Source organism: Calliphora vicina, chromosome 2 (genome assembly GCF_958450345.1).
Source record: "Calliphora vicina chromosome 2, idCalVici1.1, whole genome shotgun sequence".
Classification (NCBI taxonomy): domain Eukaryota; kingdom Metazoa; phylum Arthropoda; class Insecta; order Diptera; family Calliphoridae; genus Calliphora; species Calliphora vicina.
In genome coordinates, this window is record NC_088781.1 from 104,276,568 (window position 1) to 104,299,261 (window position 22,694).

General features: G+C 35.3%; 1 protein-coding gene across 3 annotated transcripts in view; it reads left to right on the top strand.

Annotated features, from left to right (window-relative positions):
- LOC135952557 (phospholipid-transporting ATPase VD) overlaps positions 1–22,694 on the top strand; it is a 110,648-nt gene that overhangs the window by 16,512 nt on the left and 71,442 nt on the right. For all 3 annotated transcript variants that reach the window (XM_065502559.1, XM_065502561.1, XM_065502560.1), the window contains exon 2: positions 14,998–16,292. In XM_065502559.1, the coding sequence (XP_065358631.1) occupies positions 15,253–16,292 (1,040 nt within the window). In that variant the 5' untranslated portion in view covers positions 14,998–15,252. The remainder of the gene's footprint in view (positions 1–14,997; positions 16,293–22,694) is intronic.

Sequence of the window (22,694 nt, forward strand, 5' to 3'; positions counted from 1 at the left end):
ACGAGAAAAATAAAGTTTTAACAAAAAAGTCATTATCTCCTTGGATACCACCAAATGAGACATTCAAGCTTCATGCGAGAGAAGAATGACCTTCGAGAGAAGGAAGAGAACATAGAAATCAATTTTCAGGATTTATTCTTTTTACCCCTTTAAACTTCATCAATTCTTCTGTTGCAGAAAGTCTCCCCTCGCTTGGAAAACAAATTCTCATTTCAGTGCGGGGTACTGGACAGGAGAGGTCCAGATGTTCAGTGTAATTGATATCATTGCTCCTTGGATACCATCAAATTAGACATCCAAGCTTTTATATAATGCTCCTGTAGACCTTCTTAGAGAGGAATGATGTTCGAGCGAAGGAGGAGAACATAAATGTCAATTTCTAGGATTCATTAGATCTCAGCTTTGGATCCCTTTAAACTTTCAAAGAGATATATTCATAAATTTTTCAGTTGCAGAAAGTCTCTTCTCGCTTGGAAACACCTGTAGACCTTTCGAGAGAGGAATGAATTCGAGTGAAGGAGGAGAACATAGCTAACAATACAGTAACCAATGAGGATAGCCTTGAAAGCAGTGCATGACTTAAAAATGCGTGATTTTTTCAACTTTTTAGCATTTATCTTTAAAAATTTTTACAATATAAATTTATTCAAAGTATTGGCCATTGTTAGCTCTTCCCATCTTTCTGGCAACATATGGATTCCGAGCCAAAAGAACTGCTCATCTTTTGAGGCCAAGAACGAATCAAGCCAATTTCGGATACTCTGCTGTAAAGTGAAGCGTATCCCAGAGAGAGCGTTCTGCATCGATGGAAAAAAATTGTAGTCGGACGGGGTACGGTCTCGTTTATAAAGCGGGAGAGGCTAAACTTCCCAACGACTTCATTGTAATACTTTTTTCCAGGTATTGCAACCTGTGCCCGAGTGTTGCCATTATGGAATATTACGGTTTCATGTCTATGCAGCCAGATTCTGGGCGTTTTTCGGCAATATTTGATTTAAACGAATCAGTTGCGTTAGGTACAGATTCCCTGTGATGGTCTGGTAAGATTTCAGCTGCTCATAATATATAGGACCCTTTTGCTCCCACCAAATACAGAGAATTACCTTAGCGCCTTCACATACGATATCTTACGTTTCGTGTTATCGTAATGGATCCATTTTTCATCGCAAGTTACCAATCGATACAAAAATTATTTTCTTTTATAGAGTGAAAGCAGCATTTCAGATAAACAAAATTATATATCAAGGTCTATCAGCTTCAATTCGCAAGGTACCCAATTTCCCTGCTTATGGATGAATTCAGCTGCTTTTGAAATTACTGTTTGAGTAGCTCCCAAAGATTTTGCTAGCTCTTTGTTGAGTTTGACGACAATCTTCATAGAGTAATGCCTCCAATTTTTAGTCTTCAAACTTTTTTGGCCATCCATTTCCGAACCGCAATCTCTCGCACGTTGAAACCGATGGAACACATTCACTCTAAGCTTTGGTGAGCAATCGTTGTGCTTCAGGCGGACTTTTTTCAAATTAAAGAACTAAAGTAAAACTTCCCGCATATGACGCTTTGTTGGCACAAAATTCAACATTTTCGAAGCAAAAAAAACTTATGTTGTTTACAGATATAAATCCAGCATTATTAAGTAATACACCCAATAAATAATCAAAAGATTCGGCTTTCAGAAGTCTTGCTTTGATTCTTTTCGAGAAGGAGAAGGAGCAAGACCGTGCCTTTCCGTTATACATTACAGTTCCGTTAAAGATAAAACCACTCGGAGAAAGATGTTATACTTCCATTTTGACACATTTGAAAGAAATTAATCATTAATGAACAAAATCATTTCAAATTTTGGTTCTTTTCTTGACAAAAAGAACTGCGGCAAGTTTGAACCTAATTTATATTAAATACAATGCCCGATAGTATATCAAACGGATCTCTAAATCAAAACCCTCTTATCATTACTGAATTATATTGTCAATTTGAAATGAGTTGGAAAAAAGCCACGTACTACAAATATTCATAATACCAGCTGTTAAACATTGCATGCTGAATAATTGATAAGAAAAGTGTAAAAGTTTATATATTTGTGAACAAAGCAGCAAAGACAAAACAACAAAAAAAACAATAGACAGCTTGCAAAAACAAATTTGGTTCAGTGTAAATTTTATATACGTTTCCATTTAAGAGAGTTTTGATATCGATGTATCTTCGATTTAAATTATTTATGCCACTTATAACAAATAACAGAAAAAAAAACACCAACACGAATGGTGTTAAATGATTGACTGTTTTCATTTTGGCAGAAAAACAAATTGCAGAAACAAAAAAACACAAATTGGAATAAATATAATAAATCACAACGAAATCTAATACAATATGGAAAATCTTTTTTTTTTCTTTTTGACAATTAACAACTGTCTATTTTTATACACGTACGTTTGAATTTCAGTTTTCTAACAATAAAAGAAGCACCATTTAGAAACACGCATTCCACCATCGCGCCAACGTTATTATGAATAATACAGAATTCCAAATGAATTGCGCCAAATAGATTTATTTATGATCAGTTGACATTTTAATTTCCTTCTGTTTGTATGTTTTATATAAAATTTATGTTATAGACACGGGTCTATATTCCAAACAACACATACTATTTGAAAATTCTTTATTGTTTGGTGACACATGGAAAATGATTTTAAACATTTTATTGTTTGGGGTAATTCAGAGATTTTGGGGAAATTTAAAAAAAAAAATTTTAATTTTGTGTAGATTTGGTTTATCTTATGACATAAAGAAAACTGTATTAATCCTAGAATTGTCTTATAACCTTAAGGTTTATATTATATTTTAATTCTTATAATGTGACAACTTAAGTGAGGAAATTTTTCTCTGTTAAAAATATCCTCAACATTTCCGTGATTATAAAAAACAGAATTAAGGGCATTTCGTGATAAATGTGTGGCAGTAGCATAGAATTTATTCAATACTTTCCTTGTCATTTGCGTCCTTACAACTAGAAAGAGCGCGATTATTTATACAACTTTCCTAAACAGTGGAAGTAGCTGTTTCGCACTTCTAGGATAAAGAGTTGACCAACTTTAGTTGTTTTAATATATTCTACAAGATTTTGATGTCAACTAGTCACAAATTGTGCTGCTTGTCTAACATTCATTGCTAAAATCGTGAAATGTGATTGTATGACAGTTTAGTCGAAAATATCCTTGGAATAATTCGAACCATCATCATAAAATTTGTATGGAAACTTGTTACTTCCTCACATATACTTTTTTCACAGCTTCATTTCGCGATACATTTCCCGTGTGAGAGATGGTTGTGAGGTTCAGAAGTGGTGATATTGTCAGGGAAGACAAAGATTGCTCAGGCCAACCAAACAAGTTTGAAGACCAAGCATTGGAGATTGTTGTAAAACTCAACAAGAGCTTTGCAAAATCGTTGGGAGCTACTCAGTCAGCAATTTCAAAACGTTTGCAAGCAGCAGGGGGGTTACTCTCTATTGCGATGCGAAAGAAAAATGGTACAATTGGTACCCTTTATTGCGTTTTCGCATCGCACAAAAAATTTGATTAAAATGTTTTTATTTACAAGTTTTGACATTTCATTTTGTCATTCCTCGCTATTGTTTATTTTGTGGTGCCTGTGTTGCTTCATTATGCGAAAGAGTTTGCGTAGACGACACACAGTACCAAATTGTATTCTTATCGCATTTACCTTTCGTATCGAAATTGCTTTCGCATCGCAATAGAGAGTAACCCCCCAGGATTTACGCTTCCCGCATATGACGCTTTGTAGATTGAAGCTGAGAGACCTTGAAAGACGATTTTGTATGTCTGAAATTCAGCTTGAACGCTATAAAAGAAAAATACCGGATCCATTACAATAACCCGAAGCGTAAGAAATCGTATGTAATGCTCGGCTAACCAGCTGAAACGACACCCAAACCAAATATCAATGGCGCTTAGGTAATGCTCTGTATTTTGTGGGACCAAAAGGGTCCTTTCTATTATGAGCAGCTGAAATCTGGCCAGACCATCACAGGGCACCTGTACCGAACACGACTGATTCGTTTAAAGCGAGCATTCAACATGTGGCCAGACATGAAACTGTAATATTCCATCATTACATGTTGCAATACCTGTTAATAAATATTTAGAAAGAAGTTGGATGTTTTGCCTTATCCGCCTTATAGTCCCGACCTTGTCTCGTCCGTCTACTATTTGTTTCGATCGATGTAGAACGGTATCTCTGGGATACGCTTTGCTTCAGAACAGAGAATCTGAAATTGGCTTCAATCGTACTTGAACTCAAAAGATGAACAGTTCTTTTGGCTCGGAATCCATATGTTGCCAGAAAGATGGGATATGATAATAGCTAACACTGGCCAATATTTTTAATACATAGAAAAAGAATCATCAAAATTGGCTTCCTCTGATGGAGATCTTGATAAGAGCAATACTTCAAACGTTTGCCTAAATACACTGTTTACTGGAATTCTTGTCGTATCATATTATAGCAATCGGCGAAATATGTCCATAGATTAGAAATTCAAAGGTTAATATATGAGGGTATCATTAGGACCCTGACCACATGCTGGGCATTGCGGAACCAGAAGCCATATTACCTTTTGTTCCATCCTGATCATAGTTGTGCCAGAAAGACTTTTGTTTAACGCGGCAGAATATCGGCATCCAGTACGACATTCATGCGGTATCCTGCTACTGTGGAACACATGGCGTCTTTATGAATGTCTTTCAAAGCTGCTATTAAACGGACCCTGCACATACCTCTGTATACTCTCCTCGTATATACTTAGGTCTTCTCTAACATGCCTCGGCGTAGCCTCCATCTATGTGATGTCGATATTTGGATGACTTCTCCGGTCCCTTTGTGATACTGTGTGTCTATCGCATAATTTTTACTATTTTTCTTGTCCGCAGTCATTCTCCTGCCATCCTTATGTTCTAATGAAGGTGTGAATCTAAACCAAATCATACCTTGATAGACAAGTTTTGTAAATTAAATATTTGCTGACCAAACATTCGACGTCTTCATTTATAGAGAAGATATTCAGTTGTATCTGCTTCTTTCTTTTTGCTACAGCTTCTACAGAAGTCGTTGCAAGGGATTCGTAAAGTTTGAGCGTGAACCCTGTGAATATAATCCTTCTTAGACTAGTCTAACGAAAAGAATGAGATGATAATGGAAAAACTTCCCATTATCGATGTACAATATTATATATCTGGCACAGTGACACCTAATCGATCTTATGTTCCATAGATCATTAGTTTTTCCAGGCTTTGTATGGAATTCCTTAAGAAAATCGCTACACAGTTTAGAAAAGCTTTCTGTGCCCTTACTCAGAAGGTTTACTTGAAGAAGCTACAGTGATTGCGAGTTTATATATTGAGAATTAAAATTCTTGATGTTAAATACAAGTACAATATTATTTATCAATATATACTTATTCGGAGCTCTGTTTGAGAATTCTAATATCACAGAAACTCAGAAGTTCGGCTTGTTATGTCGAAGAATAATAAGAAGACCTTGCACCATCTCAGAAGTTCGACGGGTCTGCTATGCAGTCTCCAGAAGCTCCATTATTGAAGAGGATGTGGAGACTTCAAAATAACACAGCTCGGCCTTCGTCTACTTTAGATTGCGAGTGAATAAAGTTCATATTGATGACAGATCTAACCCTACAACCAGCACTGCCACATCTTATGAATCTCTTGCTGCACATACCATTAGTTATTCCGTCTAATATCACCCGAATTGTTTTACATACATAATATATTCTAATGATTGTTGTATCTGCTCTTGGACCATAATATCTGAAATCATATATAATCCACGCTACAGCGAAAGGTTTTTTCCTTAATTTCCTGGATATACATTATTTTGGTGTGACTTTAGAATATTGCTTGATGTTCTAATACCTTAGAAATCTAACAATTTATTGTTCTTTGAAGAGTACGTTCCGGAATATACGTTGGCTTCTGTAGGAAAATGTGACACAAAGAAAACAGAATCGTAGTAGCAAGGGATTATTTTGCCAATCGAATGATTATACATTGGTGACCGAATTTTACAGTTGTGGATACAATTTTTAAAAGTTTGGTTGCTTCAATCGAAATTCTTCCTTATTAACTTATTTTCTGTTACTAAAACCGTCAAATTCTATGTGTGCAACCGAATCATCCGATTGACGACAAATTCGATTGCCACTATGAATCTGTTTTCTCTGTTTAGGAATCGGAAATAAGTATAATTCTGACTTCAATATGAGGACTACATACATGAATGGATAGTAAAGATCTACTCTAGCAAATATGTCAAATATTAGACATTTATTGACATATTTAAGACAAATAGAGATCTTACCCGTGTTTACAGCATTCTCAAATTCTAAAAATTAAACAATTCAAACACTTATTTTCACACACAAACTTAACTATGCCAATCAACTATTAGCACTCTCTTTTCTTTAATGAAAGGCGTTCTTCACTCTTACTAATGAAATGTCTAAATAATAATTATTAAATAATTCCATAATTTTTACGACCGTATGGCTTAATGTCTATCTAAACACATTCATTTGTTAATAAATACTGCTAAATATAATTGTAATTGAAAAAGGAAATAAGGAAGTGTTAAAGTAGTAAAGAATATCAAATAATTTTCAAACAAATTGCGCGTGTTAACGGCACATTTGCGGTACTATACGAATGAGTATTTGCTAAAAAAAAACAACATGAAATGAAATGAAAGAAATAAAGATTTTTTGAAAAATTATTGTTGGCAAAGAAAAACGTACAAATAAATTTAATATTGTACACGTTCGCAGCATGGCAGAGAAGGTGTACAATGAATTCTTAGAGAATTTGTGTTGGAAATTGTTGTGGAATATATAGCACAATGTGGTCAAAGTATACAGTAAAGTGGTTGGAATGAAATTTGTATACATATATACCCAATCAGCAATTTCCATTTGATATAAGGTCGGGCATTATATTTAATATGAATCGCGTTCAAACGCCGCTATTTAATGAAATAGTTCTTTTTGACTAGAAAAGAACCAGAATTTGGAATGATTTTGTTGATCAATGATTAATTTCTTTCAAATGTGTCAAAATCGGAACATTAATGTCTAACGGAATGGCTCTATTATATGAATAATTCTTCTCCTACTCGAAAAGAACCAAAACAAGGGTTCTGAAGGGCGAATCTTTTGATGTATGACTTAAAAATGCGAGATTTACATGTTGAATTTTGTACCCACTAATCGTCATATGCCGGAAGTTTTGTGTTACTTCTTTAATTTAAAAAAAAGTGCCGCTGAAGCACTCCGATTGCTCAACAAAGCTTATGATGAATGTGTTTTATCGGTTTCAACTTGCGAAAGATGGTTTGTGCGGTTTGGAAGTGATGAAAGATCGCCCAGTCCAGCCAAACAAATTTAAGACCAAGAATTGGAGGCATTACTTCATGAAGATTGTTGTAAAACTCAACAAGAGCTTGCAAAATCATTGGGAGCTACTCAAGCAGCAATTTCAAAACATTTGCAAGCAGCAGGATTTATGCTTCCCGCATATGGCGTTTTGTAGATTGAAGCTGAGAGACCTTAAAAGACGATTTTGATGTTGTAGTCTAAAATTCAGCATAAACGCTGTAAAAGAAAATCATTTTTGTACCGGATCCATTACAATAACCCGAAGCGTAAGAGATCGTATGGGAAGCTCGGTCAACCAGCCCAATCGACACCAAAACCAAATATCCATGGCGCTAAGGTAATTCTTTGTATTTGGTGGGAGCTAAAGGGTCCTATCTATTATAAGCTGCTGAAATCTGACCAGACAATCACAGGGGACCTGTACTGAACGCAACTGATTCGTTTGAAGATAGCATTGGCCCGAAAATTTGTATGATCTTTTCCGAGCCTAAAGAACTGTTCACCTTTTGAGGCGAAGAACGAATCAAGCCAATATCGGATACTCTGTTCCAAAATGGGATTGAAAAAGTCATATGGTCAGGGTCCTCATCATATACGAGGAGTGTATACAGAGGTATGCGGCCAGACATGAAACCGTAATATTCCATAATGAGATGTGGCCGATTGACATGTTACAAGTTTTGCCTCACACGCTTTAAGGCCCAGACTTTGCCCCGACTACTATTTGTTTCGATCGATGCAGAATGCGCTCTCTGGGATAAGCTTCACTTCAGAACAGAGTATCCGAAATTGGCTTGATTCGTTATTGGCCTCAAATGATGCCGGAATGACTTTTGTTTCAGTCGAAAGAATATTATTAGTGTTGAAGTCCGATCGTCAGTCATCGAAGACTTCGATCTTAAAGACTACTTAATTGACGACGATGGAGGCTTATCGACTTTGACTGACAGCCTCCGAACACCTCCAAAAGGATTCCGAACACTTCCAAAGTGTTCGGAAAAAGCCGGCATTGCCGCCGTCAAAAGTTATTGTTTTTCATCAAGAGCTGACTCCCGGTCTCCATTTTTTAGTGTAGAAAAATAATTAAATAAAACAAAATAAAATGAAAACGCACTCTCGTGCCGCCGTAAAAAGTTAATGTTTTTCATCAAGAGCTGACTCCCGGTCTCCATTTTTTAGTGAAAAAAAATAAAATGAAAACGCACTCTCGAGCAGAATATTATCGACATCCAGTAAAACATTCATACGGTATCATGCTATCTTGGAACTCATGGCGTCTCTATAAATGTCGTTCAAAGCTGTCATAACGAACTGCGATCAAATGGATTCTGCACATACCTCTGTATGCTCTCCTCGTATATCATGAGGACCCTGACCACATGGTGGACATTGCGGAACCGGAAGGCATTAAGCCTCTTGCTCCATCCTGATCACTTGTTTTACGCGGCTCTTGTTTTACATGCCTCGGGGTAGCCTCCATCTGTATGATGTCGAAGTTCGAATGACTTTTTCGATCCCATTTTGGAACAGAGTATCCGATATTGGCTTGATTCGTTCTTGGCTTCAAAAGATTCGTTTTGGCTCGGAAAAGGTCATACAAATTTGAAAAAATCCCACATTTTTAAGTCATACATCCAATAATAAATTGTTAATGCTTTTAATTCTAATAAAGTTTCAATTCCTTTACATGTCTGGCCACAAAACAAAACAATTTATTTATTGAATGAGTGGCATTCGAAATAATATGTTTATTTTGTTTTTAGTATTATTGTTTTATTCTCATAATGATTCAAAATGTGTTTTATTAATAGCAAATTAAAATATAAAATGAAAATTTATATTTATAAGCCAAATAAAATGGGGCGGCATGTACTCAACTACTACTCGTACTATTTTCTAAACAAATTTTGTGTATTTTGTATGATTCTTTATAGCGATTTAATGGGATTTTATTGAATTAATAACAAAACAAAACGGATTAATTTAAAATGCTTAAATTAGTAATTTATCTTTGTTCAAATCTATAAACTAATTAAAAAATCTGTGTGTTTTATTTTCATATACAAACATTGTCATTTAAATACAAAACACAAATTCATATTAACCCATATTAATTTAAAAAAAAAAAAAATATATTCCTGTCTCTACATAGAACATTCTGTTGTACAAATGCACATCATGTTTTGTAAACTTCACCTGAATGTGTCAGTTTTGATTGACATTCGAACATTGGTTTGTCATTTAGAGCTGTCAATTGTTTTGAAAGGTGTTTACATGCCTATAGCAAAAAACTAAATATTACATTTATATTTTATGGATTTTATTCCATTGTTTGCAACATAATTTATAATACTGGAAATATTGAGTTGTATTTCAGTTATATTGTTACATCCATAACAAAATTGAGTGGTTTTAAAAAGAAATTTTAATAAAATTTCTTTAAACATTATTTGTAATTCTGTTTTTCCCATGTCTATTACATGTCTTTGTCTTTGGTTTTATAAAATAATGTAATATTAAACTGTCTGTGTATTTTTTTTTATTATTAACTTAATCAAAAATTCACAAAGAAAACTTCAAAGTTATTGATTACTTATACCACACATCATAACCTCAATTATTGTTACACTTTTAACGTTAGCGTAGCCTATTTAATGACTAACTACGGCTATGTAATCTTAACACATGCTAGACATTATTTTAAATAATGAAGGTAAATTTCAAAGTTTTTTAAACAGCTGTTTACATTAAGTCCTTGAATTTTCTTGTAATAACAGTCGTCAGCGGCTGGTGTTGGAAAGTGTAAATATAATTTGTTTCAGTGTTTTAAAAAAAAGTTTGCAAGAAAAAGCAGTGAATTTTTGTGCAAAACTTAAAAATGCTTTATTTTTTTAAATTTTTTTCTTTTATTTGAAACATTTGTACAATATAAATTTATCCCATTATTCTGGAAACATATGGATTCCGAGCCAAAAGAACTGTTCATCTTTTGAGGCCAAGAACGAATCAAGCCAATATCGGATACTCTGTTCCAAAGTGAAGCGTATACCAGAGTGAGCGTTCGGCATCGATCGAAACAAATTGTAGTCGGACGAGGCAAGGTCTGGACTATAAACCGGGTGAGGAAAAATTTCTTCTAAAAAAAACTTCATTCTAAATACTTTTTAACTGGTATTGCATAATGTGGCCTAGCATTGTCATGATGGAATATTACGGTTTCATGTCTGGGCGTCTTTCGGGCAAGGCTCGATTCAAACGAATATGTTCCGTTCGGTACATTTTACCTGTGATGGTCTGGCCAGATTTCATCAGCTCATAATAAATATGATCCCTTTGGTCCCACCAAATACACAGAATTACTTCAGAGCCATGGATACGGGCTTCACATCCATACGCTTCGGTAAGCAACCGGCACTTTTTCTCAAATTAAAAAGCAAAGCAAAACTTCCACCATATGACGATTCGATGGTACAAAATCTTATTTATACTACTATTAAAAACGTTAAGGGTGTTTGGTTGCATTGCTGAGAACCCGAATGGCAAGTGTGTGGTTGAATCCTTTGTCTAAGGATAAAGTCTTTTCAATACTTTGTATTACCCCTTCTTTCTTACTCCCACTTGTAAGGTTAAAATGTTTGGTAGCAGTAGCAGGCAGCTGAGAACCTCAATGGCTAAAGAGGACTAGTCACTAACAGCTTCACTACAGTCTTAAAACTATGACGGATTGTAGCCTTAGTCTACTTAACGACCAAATGTGAAAATAAATAAAAAATTTGGAAAACAAATAAATGAAAATAATTTAATGTATATCTCATCATCGAACGAGTTTCTATGCTCCAGTCAGGAAACGTTAATCGACCTCTCAGGCAGTGATGTTAAAAGTCACAGTAACTCGCCACATTCACATAAAAACACGTAAATTTCCCGACAAATTTCCATCAATAGATTTTCAAAACAAGGTATTCCAACGAACTGTTCAGACAGCCATGCATTTTCGCAATTCCTAATGCACGGGATGCGCTACATCGTGTTAAATATCGGTCTGTGTTAGACTCGCTCCCCTCATATGCAAACACATCTATTCCCGACAAATGGCCTTCAAGTCTGTACAACAAGTGATGTTAAAAGTCACAGTAACGCTCCATTCACATGAAAACACATAAATTTCACGACAAATTTCCATCAATAGATTTTCAAAACAAGGTATACCAACGTGCTGTTCAGACAGCCATGAATTTTCGCGACCGCAATTCCTAATGCATGTGATGCACTAGATTGCTTGAAATATATAAAGGAAAACGCAGGAAAAAAGGATATTCAGAAATAGATTCCCAAATCAAGGTATTCCTAGGCAATTGATTCTTGACAAGAGAGTTACTACTTTTCACGATCGCAGTTCCTCGCTTTAAATATCGGGCTGTGTTAGACTCGCTGAAAACACATATATTTCCCGACAAATGGCCTTCAAGTCTGTGAAGCAATCGATGGGATAAATCAGGAAAAAAGTCAACAATAGATTTTCAAAGCATGGTATTCCTAAGCCCTATTCATTCTTGACAATACAGCTAGAATTGTCGCTATCTTATTTCCTCGTGATCGCCTTTTTATAGATCGCTTTAAATATCGGTGTGTTAGATGATTATCAAGTCCAAACGATGGCAAATCAAAGGAAAAAGAAGAATCAGACATAGATTTTCAAAGAAAGGTATTCCAAGGCGCTATTCGTTCTTGAAAAGATAGCCTGACTGTGGTAGACGACTGTCTTAAGTATAGAGATTCCGTACTCAAAACGTTTCAAAAAGTAACCGCTCTCAGACAGAGAAAGGCAAATCTTCATGTATATCTGATCTGCGAACGAGCTTCTCCTCTTCAGGCATATGAAAACACATCTACTTCCCGACAAATGTCCGTCACGTCTGATGACCAATCCGATGGTATAAAGCAGGAAAAATAGTCAAAAATAGATTTTCAAAGCAAGGTATCCCTATGAGTTATTCATTCTTGACAATACAGCTACGAATTGTCGCGACCTTATTTACTCGTGATCGCTTTAAATCTCGGGCTGTGGTAGACAAGTCTGAGGTCCAACCGATAGCAAATCACAGGAAAAAGAAGAGTCAGAAATAGATTTTCAAAGCAAGGTATTCCAATGCGCTATTCATTCTTGAAAATATAGACGACTGTCTTAAGTATAAGTTTCCGTTCTCAATACGTTTCAAAAACAAACCGCTCTCAGACAGAGAATGGCAAATCTTCCAAAAGGAGATTGGTACTCCAGGTACTCGAAATTAAAATATATTTATGATACAAATTCGTATTTTCAAAGCATAGTATTCCTAAGCCCTATTCATTGTTGACAATACAGCTACGCTATTTCCTCGTGATCGCTATGTGATAGATCGCTTTAAATATCGGTGTGATAGACGAGTATGAGGTCCAAACGATGGCAAATCACAGGAAAAAGAAGAGTCAGAGGAAGATAAATGTTCTAAAACGAGATTGGTACTCCAGGTACTCGAAATTAAAATATATTTATGATACATATATGTATCTTTTTATGTATTAACACCTAAAATACTGTCATCTACAAGATCAACCTTGAACGTGATAATCTGCTGGAGTTTTGGCAACCGCTAAGACTTTTGTAGTATGCTAATGGGGTGTTATTAAATCCAAATTGACAGAACTCGTAATATATCACGTACTCACCAGCAGAGACCTGCGCCGAACGGCTGTAAGCCGGCTGAGCCGAGACGCCGATAAATTTTTAAAGCCGCCGCCGCCGAAATTTTGTTCGGCTTAAGTCGGCTTGAAATAGCCGCCGTTTTGAAAAAAGTTCATAAAATTTTCGGAATTTCACTTTTAAAATTTTTAGTTATTTAGAATTTGAGTAGTTATTCTTTAGTCGGCTGACAGCCGGCTTTGAGGCGCCAGTCAGCCGCCGCAGCCGCCGCCGCCTCCGTGAAATTTAGTCGGCGCAGGTCTCTGCTCACCAGTAGGGATATTCCAGCACCATATTTCAACCCTCATAATATTCATTGGGGCTTGAGTAATCAGAAGCTTGGATTTTTTCTGACTTCTTTGGCGAGTGTATAAAATAATTTCTTGGTAAATACATAGATAAAAGAAGTGTCACGTCTTAATGAAGCATTTGCGGTAGTCCACAGATTTGACAACAAACCTCTCAAATTATAATTGTTATATTATAAAACACTTCGAGGTATTCTCAAGAGAGTCTAAAACTCATCTTGTGTGCGAGCATAATTTGGAGTGGTGCACAGGTTTAAACTCCTCATAATGAATTGTATTCTACCAAACACCAGAGATAGAGTTTGAAATACATATTTAATTGCTTTGCCGAGATTATCAGCATTATTTCGGCACCAAACTTCGACTCTAATGAAATTCTTTGGGCCTTTAATCTAACCAAATCCAAGGACTTCATCATCTTACTTGGTATCAACAGAAATGCCGATTTTAGGGGGAGCTCCTTTTTTGGAGATGCGCGTGTGGTAATTTTCATGTTTTTTATTAAAATTATAATCCGATTGCTCTTAAATTGTTAAAGAATCGTGGCTCTCTATGAAGTTCAGTTGTCTTCTGGAGCATTCATCAATCCACATTGCGACGTTCACCGACCGATTAAGCAAACAATATCGTTCAATTGCATTAACCTGCTACAAAACCAGATATCTTTCAACATCGCCATCATTCCATCGAACTCAAATTTTTGTTTTTGTAAGTGAAGGGCTTTGAATTTTTGTTAAATTCAATCACATGACCCTCGTTTATACACAATATTTGGCAATGAATTTTGAAATATTTATTACGTTCTTATGTATTTATATTTTCTTATACAACTCGTATCTAATTTAAATGGAACACAATTAAATTCACAAAACCACAAACAAACAAACAAAAGTACTATTAAGCTGGCATTTTAATAATTTATGTTGGTATTTTGAAAACATAATTTAAATAATTTCACACAATTGTTGTGGAAAATTAAAATAAAAACAATATAAATAAAATTTATCTGCAATTTTATACAATATTTATCTCAATGCTGTATTGTTTTTTTATATACTACGGAGAGTAGATAAAGTTTAAAAGGTCGCAAGAAACGGGGATGCACGAGCCAGTAAAAATGTCATTTATAAATTTAAAAAAAGGGAATCATGTTGGCTATTTTTAGATTTGAAATTTAAGTGATGGACATATGGAAGTTTTACTGATATCAACTGAATCGTTTATTTATGTTCGAAGGACCATTTATATAATGTTTGCTTAAAACATTCGAAGGACCATATTTTAAGACTTCATGGTGTAGGGCTACATTATAATAAATATTTAAAACAAGTTCATTAAACCAGCAAACTTGTAAATAACTTGTACTAAGATTTATTTTATTTTTTTTTTAATTATCTTTATTGTGTTTCTCATTCGAACAATTACTATTAAGTTTATAATTGATAATCTGAAAAACTCAACATTTTCTTATTGTTTCTCTTCTCATTCTTTTCATTTACTTGCAGTTCACACACAGCAACAGCTACAAAGTGTTTGGTTTGGTTTGGCGATGTCGTCGGTTCATGCAAGATGGCGTTTTTGAAAAGCAAACATCTGCGATAACTGCTATTAAATGTCAGTTATCATTGTCATTAATCGTTAACAACTTATTGAGTATTTTAGAATAGAGTGTGTTGAACTAAGGAAAAACGAAAAAAGAAATTAACAAAGAAAAGAAAACTGTGATTTTATTTTTGTGAAACTAATGGTGTCTTGTGAAAATGCCTTCTGCGAATACCGAAGAGTTGAGGCGAAAGTTTACAGTTGTACAACAGCAGAGATCGGCTCCGCCAGGCTTTACGGGGACGACAACGCCGACTGTGAATGCGGCCGCAGTTTACGATCCCCTAAATGCCTCTGCCATACCACTAAGCAATACAGCGACGGGTCTGTTGAGCTTACAGGAGCCCGAACGGACCTATGTGTTTCCGGGCCCCGGTGGTGTTGGTGGAAACGTTATCGGTAGTACGGCCACCGGTGGTATACCCGGTGTAGCTTTTATAAATCCCAATCCACATTCGTTAATGGTGGCGGGGTCAGGACGAGGCCACTCACGTTCTGTCAGTCATGGTGGTGGCGCTATATTGGGCCCTAGCGGCCGTCCCATCAAATCGGCCATGAAAGGCCATCAACGGGCCTTTTCCCAAGGTCAGATCACCGATTCTCCCGGAGCATCTGCCACGCCTCGTGGCCATAGTCGTGTGGGCTCTAAAACCGATTTCATTTTACCTCCCGGCCACAAAGAAGAAAACGAAACCCGCGAATTTGGCCCCTCGGCACCCTCCTCTGCCGCTGGCCGTGGCCATTCACGTCAGGCCTCTCGCTCCGAATCGATTTACACACTGCGTCGTTCGGAGGCGCCGCCATGGTGGAAACGTGTCGGCATTTGTCGTACAGAGAATCTGGAAGAGCGTCCCTATCGCGTTGTAGTGCCAAATCATACCGTACCCCCGAAAACGCCCAAACGTGATCATCCCAATGGTCATTTTGTGGGCAATAAAATACGCACTACCAAATACACGCTGCTGTCATTTATACCGAAAAATCTTTTAGAACAATTCCATCGGGTGGCAAATTTGTATTTTATTTTTATCGTTTTACTCAATTGGTTTCCGGCGATAAATGCGTTCGGCAAAGAGGTGGCCATGATACCGGTGTTATTTGTGTTGGGTGTGACGGCGGTTAAGGATTTGTTCGAGGATCGCCGTAGACGGTGTTCGGACAAGAGGATTAACAATTCGACGTGTCGCGTTTATGATGGGTAAGTGTTGAACATGTATAGTAATTTAATTATTTAAATCTCAAATATAAGTTAAATTGTTTAATAGGCTGTTAATGTTTGTAAATAGATTTTAATATAGATATACTGGTTTTTTTATTGATTCATTTACATAGTTTGTTATACTTTAGAAAACACAAAAGATGCTTTAAGAAAGGCTATTTAATTTTAGGAAAATTGTTGTAATGTCTAATTTAAATTAATTAAGGGCCTGAATCAGAAACACAAGCGTTAATTTTCTGAATCTGGCCTGAAATACAAATGAGGATAAGTTTAAATTCTGTTTTCTGTGACAGCTGATTTGACAGTTCTCGGTTGTTTTGAGGTTAGTTTGGTTTGACAATTTATCATGAATCGACTCACATCTGAACAACGTTTGCAAATTGTTCAAATTTATTTTGAAAATCATGATTCAATCCGACAAACTAATCGGGCATTATCTGAATTTTAAGGTTCTCATAATCATCTGTAAGAGCATTAAATTCGAGAAACTATGGGTCGTTTTCGCAATACGCTTACTCTTAGCGATAATTCGCATCTTGAAAGACGCCGTACAGTGCGCACAGAAAGCGATTGTGTTAATTCGTCATTGAGCTCAACAATTGAACTTGTGTCCATCCAATTTATTGAACATTTTGTGTAAGGTATTGATTTGCTTGCTTACAAAGTTCATTTCATACAGGAATTGAATCCTCACGATTGACCTACAATTTAATGGATCGAATACGGGCTCGTTTTATGGTATTTTCCATCACTCTTACCAGAACTTCGGGCGACACGTTCTCGAATATTCTCCTTAGTCCCCATTTACACTGTAAGATTTTTCGCGCATAAGATTTTATTATTCTTCTTTAAACTTGCATTCGCGTTTACACACAAAGATTTTTATTGCAGACAGTTTGCACATTAATGTGCATGTTTTTGTGTATGTAGGTATTAGGAACGAAAACACACAACGAATTGCAAGTACATCAGAGTGTGTACCCCTTTCTATTCCTCTTGCCTCTTTTGCCTATAAAGTAAACTTTCATGCGAGGAAAATCTGCATGTGTAAACGGCGACTTAAGGGCTTCAGGAGTCTGAGGCTAGTTGAAGTAAACCCGGTCGGCCAGAGCAAATCACCAAAACGAGAGATTAAGCGACCCGAAAATGCTTCCTTCAGAATATCGGTTGTGGCTCGAGCAGTGTGCGCCGCTGCACTGTTCTGTTGGAACCACATGTTCTCCAGTTCCAATTATTCCAATTGAGGAAGAAGAAAATTTCGGTAATCATGGCTTTGTAGCGCGTGCGGTCCACAGTAGTTGTTTGTCTCTCGGCGTTCTCAAAAAAATGGCCCGATGACTCATCCAGCGTAAACAGCTCACCATGCAGTAACTTTGAGCGGCTGTAATGACTCTTCGTGGGTGATATACGAATTTTCGGTGCCCCAGAAATGATTATTTTGTTTATTTACATACCGCTAAGATGGAAATGATCCTCATTGCTCATTATAATTTTTGATGAAATGAAACACAGTTTTTTTGAATTAAACATAGATTTATAGATAAAAAAAAATCATTTTATTTTTCAACATAGTCTCCTATGAAGTCTGTACACTTTGCTCAACGTTTCTACAATTTGTTAATCCTTCCAAATAATTTGTCTAGGTCATCGTTGAAGTCAAATCTCTTTTCGCCGATCCATTTATTCAGGTTTGGAAACAAAAAACGTCACTTGGGGCCAAATCCGGAGAATAGGGCGTATGAGGGAGCAATTCGTATTCAAGGATTTTTGCTATGGAAACTTTTTTCTTCGCAAAATGCGGTCGTTTTTTTCAAATCCTCATTAAATCGACCCAATAAGTTGGCATAATATTCGCCATTGATTGTTTTATCCTTTTGAAGATAGTTAATGTGGATTATACCGCGTTCATACCAAAAAACGGTTGACGTGAGTTTATTGGCTGACAAACCCACCTTGGCCTCCTTTGGCGCCGATTCACTCCGAGAAACCCATTGTTTTGACTGTTATTTTGTGGTGGATCCACATTTCGTCCACGGTTACGAAACGAGGCAAAGACTCGTCCATACTGCGGTTGAACAACTTCAAGCATTCCTGAAATTGTCACATTATTGTGTTTGTGGCTGATTGTGAGCAAACCAAGTGATCATGCAATATGAGATGCCTAATGCATCCACAATCTCTCGCACTTTCAATCTCCGATCGGGCAACACAATATCGTGATTTTTTTAATTGTTTCGGGCGTAGAGAGCTCAACTGGGCGTCAAGAACGTTTGGCATCTTCCGTTCTTCCGGGCCACTTTATTTACACCCTGAAGAACTACTTTTTGTTCAAAAGGTTTTTAAAATTTGAACAAAATAGTTTTTTGCCCATATATTAATGAAATGAAGAATTTGATTGGATTGTGTCACATTAATTGAATATTTGCATAAGTTTCCAATGTATTGTCAACCACTATATTTCTAAATATTAATATAGTAATTTTCTTATATATAATTTATCAAAAATAATTAACAAATATTTGATATTCTCTCTTATAGACATTAAATCGATAATTTTCTTATCGTCTAGCCATTATTTGTCAAATTATTAACATGTCTATTGTTGGGTTTATAAACATTTGAAAACACCAAAAATTTTGCCAATATTTTTCTTTATTTAAACTAGATTTTCTACAAATCAATAGCCAACAAAAAAAAACCATGTTTATTAGTTTTCTTTTTTAAGTTCAATCAAAGGTTTATTTACGACATCAAAACGTCATCGTACTAAAAACGTGATCTAGTAATCGATAACAAAAATGTACTCACTCTCTCTCTCTCTCTCACACACACGTAAAAACTTTCCCTCGATATGAAAACGTTCATAATTTTTTTACTTTTTGGCCGATTGTCTGTCGCTATTTGTACATATTGTGGGCAGTTCCAGTATGTCGCATTTTTTCTTTATGTATTTTAAATTGTGTCCACTTTTTTTTTTATTCAGTATTTTTTGCATGATGTTGCTCTTATTGTCCCACATTTCGGCTGTATGGCAGCAACAACAACATATGTTCATATGATTTTGTGTGCCAACAACCTGCTTGCTTATTAACATTTATGTACGAGGAGTCTCGTCTTCTTCAGCTGCCTCTTGCTCTGGCTTAGATGGCAAAAACGTTTGTGAGGTGGTGTTTGGGGACAGTGTTAAAAGCCTGTGTGTGTGTGCCCCGTTAAGAAAAACATTAGTATGTTAAAATTGTTTATTTTTTTTACTGCTTCATTTGTTTACTGGGCACGTGCTTGTTTTTGTTGTATATTTTTAATAACACTGTTTTTTTTTATTCGTCTGCCAAACAACTGTCATCGACTTTATTTGCTACTGTTCTTGCTCCTCGTCACTCTTTTGAACAATAAGTTACACTCTCCGTGTCTTTATGCCTTTCTCTTTAACGAAATTGTGTTCGAAATATGTCGTCATAAGACGTTTTTTCTTGTTATTGTAAATTTTGTCACTTGTATTGGTTAGTTGTTTTTGTTGTTGCTGTGTTGTACCAGTAATTGTTGTCATACATCAGGGATGAGTAACTGAAATTACAAATTGTACTTTTTGCGAGCTTAATTGTACCATTAAAATTTGCATCAACAATCAACGAGTTGGTTATAGAGAGATCATCAAAAGTGAATTTTGTTGTTTTTTTAAAGATCATAAAAATCATTATAGTTCGACTTAAATCTTTTTTTTCAGAACCGAATCCATTATTCAGCCCCATCTCTAACAAATCCAAGCTCATCGGTATGATAGAAAGCAGAAGAAATCCATCGAAATCAACTGTCCTTAAATTATTCGAGAATACAACGATCGCATGTGTGGAGTAAATCTCAGGGTCGATACCATATTTGAGCTAAGACTCGCAATATTATGATTAGGTTGTTTTACCATTTTGTGGACATAGTCTCAACAATGTGTACGATAAGGAACTGCTTTTCAGCTTCCAGATTTCCGTGACTTGTTTCCTTCAACAATATACGGTCTGCCTGAAAATTAAAACTTACGCTTGTTTTGACTATATATACTTGAAAAAAATTATTGCCGTCATCGGCTAATTTTTAATGTTTTGCCGGTTAGAGAGTTAACTTTTTGGACGAGGTAGGTAGTTCACTTACGCTTAAAAGCGGACATGTCCTGGGATACCTTTCATGTGTTCTTTAATTCTTTTTTTTTACAAGTGCCCAATACTTTTCTACATGCCGAACTTCTGGACAGTTGGGTGGATTTGCCTCCTGTGGTACAAAATTGACATTATTGTTTGTATACCACTCAAGGGCCGTTGATAGTGGCATGATGCCAAATCAGGCCAGAAATATGAAGTCATTCTGTTCTGTGTTTATCGTGCCTGATGTCACAAATGATTGGCTTCATTTGCCACAACTACAAATGGCTTGCCACACAAGAATCTTCTAGCGGAATTTTGTTTGTTTTTTTGTCCGGTATTGTTCTTGCTGCATACAAATCTTGACCCGGTAGTTGTGAAAAGTGTGTCAGTACATAAGTTGCATCATCCATCACACAACAGGTGTATTTGTTTACACAATTTGTTCGCTCGTTCTTTTGCTTCTAAGTTCTTTGCCGCATTGCGATCTGGAACTTTCTGAACTTTATACGACTTCAACCCAGCATTAGCTTTGGCTCTGCACACAAAATAATCTGAGCATTTAACTTTACGAGTTGCTTTTCTGATAAAGTGTTTGAAGCTCTTCGAAAGAGTTGTTCGACTTCTTTTGCCTTTTTTTTTCTTGATCCAGGTTTTCTTTCAATGTACAAGTCTTCCTTAAACAGTGTGACCATGAACGTTCAAATCTTTTGCTATTTTTTATACCTTTCACCTTCGTGAGAAGTGTATATATAAATTTGTCATTCCGTTTGTAATTTCCACAATATAATTTTCCCACCCTGTAAAGTATAAATATTCTGGATCCTTATAGATAGCGGAGTCGGTTAAGCCATGTCCGACTGTCCGTCTGTCGGTCTGTCCGTATTGAAATAAACTTTCCGAAGCCCCCAAATAACTTGCATATACTATTCATACATCAATATTTTTCCGGCTCGGTTGCTATTTAAAATCGAGAAAATCGGTCCACAAATGGATGAGATATAAGGAAAAAAACCAGGACAACCTCGATTTTTTACCTATTTTTGACCTATATCTGGATTACTAAGTCATTAATATAGACAATATGGATATGTATAGTGGACCTACAAAGTAAGTTGGACCTACAATAGGTCAAAATCGGAAAAAATATTTTTTAACCCGAATTTTTTTCCACCAAAAGTTTTTTTTTTGCTAAATTTTATTAAAAATTTAAATTTAAAAAATTTAAAAAAACTATTCGAAATTTTTTTTTAAATTTAATTTTTTTTCCAAAAAAAAAAAAATTGTGTCTATCCAAAAATATTAAAAATTTAAAAAAAAAAACAATTCTAAATTTTTTTTTTTCCAAAATCAACCCGAATTTTTCCACCAAAAGTTTTTTTTTTGCTAAATTTTAAATTTAAAAAAACTATTCGAAATTTTTTTTTAAAATTTATTTTTTTTTCCAAAAAAAACCAAAAAAAAATAAATTTTGTTTATCCAAAAATATTTAAAATTTAAAAAAAAACAATTCTAAAACTTTTTTTTCCAAAAAATCATAAAAATAAATTTTGTTTATCCAAAAATATTTCAAATTTTTATTTTTAAGTATGATTTGGTGAAGGGTATATAAGATTCGGCACAACCGAATATAGCTCTCTTACTTGTTTAAAGTCCATATTGAATTTTTATGAAAAGTTTTAATTATTTTTCCACGTACTTTTTTTTCGGTGACCATTTTGACAGGCAGACGAATTTGAGACGCCGCTGGTATCTAGTCAAATTTCAGAGACGATGTGAGACGGGACGGGTTAACATAATCCGATTTGACTGAAATTTTCAGAGTTACGTTAGTTTGGCGTCTACCATCCAGACCAAATTAAAAGACATACGAACTTAAAAATTCAGTTTCATCATTTAATATTTATATTTTTCTAATTTTAATGGTCCCTCCCAAATAGTGAAAAAGTACCAAAATAAGTACTCCTACCTAGTTATATTAAAACACAGTAAATTGTCCAATGAACTTAACCATTATATGAGTGCGTCTGCTGTTGTGGGTCCATTAAAAATGTACAATTACTTTAAAAAACTAAACAAGAAAAAAATATATGTATGTACATACGTACATAAATTAATAATAAACTAGAAATGGAAATTAAGTTTAATTGTCAATACAGACATTTGGAATTATATACATTTTATATATGAATGAATGTATGTAGTTTCATTACATGCGTAAGTTGTAATTAATTATTTATTAATCTTCTCG